This window comes from Ziziphus jujuba, chromosome 3, assembly GCF_031755915.1.
Source record: "Ziziphus jujuba cultivar Dongzao chromosome 3, ASM3175591v1".
Taxonomy (NCBI): domain Eukaryota; kingdom Viridiplantae; phylum Streptophyta; class Magnoliopsida; order Rosales; family Rhamnaceae; genus Ziziphus; species Ziziphus jujuba.
In genome coordinates this window covers 12,915,977-12,919,326 of record NC_083381.1, presented here as the reverse complement: position 1 = coordinate 12,919,326, position 3,350 = coordinate 12,915,977, and the positions used below count along the sequence as shown (strand labels likewise).

Here is a 3,350-nt window from a genome sequence, read left to right as displayed (position 1 = left end):
TTAATTTTAAATATTTTTAAAAAATTTATTAGAGATGCTCTTACTACGTAGCTTCACAGTGTTTACACAAATTAATAACATATAAACCTTACAATATTCACATCATCCGACTACAAAAATATTCAGCATATACCCTCGGATGACATCAAAATACTCATCAATTTACATATGCGTACACTAATTTAATGTTGCATACATATACGTACACTAATTTAATACTTCATCAAAATCGTAAATGTGGTAGAAAGAAAATTATATAAATTTATATATAATGAGGTTGACCAAAAAAAAAGGGAAAATCGTATATCGATTTATTATTTTTAGAGCTAATATCATTTTATCTTTAAATCACTTTGTCCTCTAACTAGAAAATTGTCACATTACTTTCTAAATTATTATTAAAAAATAAATTATTTTTATATCAATTTCAATCATGCATTTTCTAAAAATTAAATTGGATAAAATTAATCTAAATCACAGATAAAATATTGTTCAGAAACATTTTTGCACTGATAATGTCTTCAAAAGTACATATTTAACTAGTTTATAGTTTTGTCCATCTGAAACAGCCACGATATTGTAAATATGACAATATCATTAGTAGTTTTTAGGTTTTGGACTCATCATGTTTAGAGTATAGTGCTAAGATCCTCATTCATCAAAAAAACATAAGAAAATTTAAAAACCAAGTTTATAGCTTTTATTATTCTTTTTTTTTTTGATAAATATAGTTTTAAATTAAATTTGAAGTTTTTGGGGATTTATGCTTATTAAAATTTGTTGGCATGGTTTAAATCGATTTTCGGTTTATAGCAAAATTGAATATTTGGAGGATTTATGCTTATCAAAACTTGTTTAAGACCTAAATTGACCAATTTAACCAATTCACTGAAAAAACTTGCATAGTTAGATAAAAAGGATAATTAAGTAATATACATATAAAAGATAATGTGAAATTTGTTATATTTCGCAATAGGTGTTATATAGTTTAGAGGGTAAGGTAATATACACTTGCATATTATTATTAACGAGTGTGTTTTAAATTTTAATTTATTAGTCTAGAGATTAATACAAATATATATAGATCATATTGATGAATGTACCTATAACACATAAATAGATTTTATTTATTATTGCTGAGATTTCTGCCACAACAAATTATTCCTTCTCCATCATCAAATTTAGAAAAAAGAAAAAAAGAAAGAAAAAAAAAACACTTACAATATTTTATAAAATAATAAAACATTTACTTCTACTTTCAATTTCTTATTATATTATCATAATTTATTCTTACACATCATAAGCTGCATGCACAGTACACATACATACATACATACATACTTATCATTCTTCAAGCCCATCACCCAAAAAAAAAAAAATTTTTTTTTAAATTATTAAACAAAGAAACTACAATTTTACATTGAAACACCGCCATGGCTATACCTTAAAAGAGAAAAAACTACTTCATACCTCACCACCTTCAAACCCTAACTTCACAGTCTCACCTCGAGGCGAAAACTCAATGAGTTGCTTAGAACGAGTCCATGGTTTCACCACCACCACCGAGTCGAACATCTTCGTCTCGCCGTTCATAGTCGCCGCCACTTTCAGGTGGTATTTGATCCCCGAAACCACCTGCCTCTTCGCCTCGACAACCTCGGAAAACACAAGCTCTCCACCGCCATTGCTCAGGCCGCTCTGCCTCCGGTTCCGGTTATACTCCTCCACGGAGAATTTCCCCAAATTTTGAACCTCCTCGTTGTCCTTCACGTCCTCGATCTCTGTCCAACCTCCAACTTTTCTTCCTCCTCCGAAGCCGTACGATCCGGCGACGAAGAAGAAGAAGAGAAGCGAGATGGAGAGGAAAACGGAGGTGAATTTCGCCGCCGGTGATCTTATCAACAAGGCCATGAATGAATGAACTGATTAAGAGATGGATTCTTAGGGTTTTTGTATATATCGCTGAAGATGAAGATCGAAGAATAAGGTGACTGCTTATATAGTGTAAAGAAAAATATGGGAGAAATAAGAAAGAGAGAAGACAAAAGGAGGTGTTTTGACACGCAAATTAAGAAGGAGGGTGGTGATGGTGGTGGTTGTGGGGCCCACTAAGAGCAGCACAAACGGCGTGCCGCGTCTTTTAAACATACGAAAGAAAACAGAGGATTAGCATTTTCTCATTCTCTTTCATTTTCTTTCTTATCAAACAAACATGCAGTCACCGTCTGATGATAGAAAAAAATAAAAAAATAAATAAAATTTAAGAGAGAGGGTGAGAGAGTACAGCTGGCAGTGTGGGTTTTCTGATGGGAGGAATTTGTTTTCTGTTTTCTATCTGTGTGTAAATTTTCCTGAGAAAAAACGAGACAGAAAAAATCATTTTCCTGTGGGGATAAGAATTGGGGGGTGGTGGTGTTGTTGTTGTTGTTAGATTCTTATCGCCTCGGGGATTGCTGAGTCAGAGACTGTTAAGAGGGTTGAGTAGTGGGGTTTATTTTGTCTTGGAGTTTGGATGTTTTTGATGGTATATATTTGCTAAAATGTTAATTGTATGCCAATTTGTGAGAGATTGACACGCAGAGGACTTAATTTGGGATTTCACGACACGTTGATACTTTTTGCATGCATGCATTTCTTTTTCAAACCTATGGCAATTACCGTATCTGGTTTGGAAATTCAATGGTATATATAGGTACGTATGTATTTGGTATATATTGTATAAAACATGATCTATAATATGTTCCCAATATGTTCCGAACATAAGAATAAGAGGATACTCAACAACACCTAATTTAAAATTATTATATGAAATTCTATTATTGAATTGATGTGACATGAATATTTAAAAAAAAAATCCTCATCATTATGGATGAGACTTTATAAATTAAATAAAAATTAAAAATATAAAATGATAATTTTTGACACTTGTTAAATTACCATTTTTTCATTAGTTTTTAACATATCAAATGTACTTAATCAAGCTTACATCTGTTTATAATTTGAAACATTTTAACATAAAACTTTTATTAACTTTTGAATCTTTTTTAAAAATCTGAAATTTAAAAATATATTAACATTATGAAGGTCCATATAGAATTAATATAGAACTAATTTTACTGTAAATAGGATTTCAAGTTTTAAAATAATAAATAACAAAGAGGATATGCTAATACTAAAACCATCCCATCAATATGATATAAGCTTTTAACTTTATATTAAATGCTAGATAATGCTTATATGGGTAATATTTAGGATTACAAACGTCTCTTCTATAATTTTAGGTTTAAATTCAAGGATGATTCTATTAATGCTATGTTTTTAGTTACCCATACTATATTTTTATATTTCAA

At 30.2% G+C, this 3,350-nt stretch overlaps 1 protein-coding gene across 1 annotated transcript; it reads right to left on the bottom strand.

The window, feature by feature from the left end:
• Nucleotides 1–1,225: 1,225 nt before the first annotated feature.
• LOC107421937 (cysteine proteinase inhibitor B) lies at nt 1,226–2,293 on the bottom strand. Its single transcript, XM_016031301.4, has one exon. It carries the CDS (start codon nt 1,909–1,911, stop codon nt 1,465–1,467), a length of 447 nt encoding a protein of 148 aa, XP_015886787.3. The 5' UTR covers nt 1,912–2,293; the 3' UTR covers nt 1,226–1,464.
• Nucleotides 2,294–3,350: the final 1,057 nt, after the last annotated feature.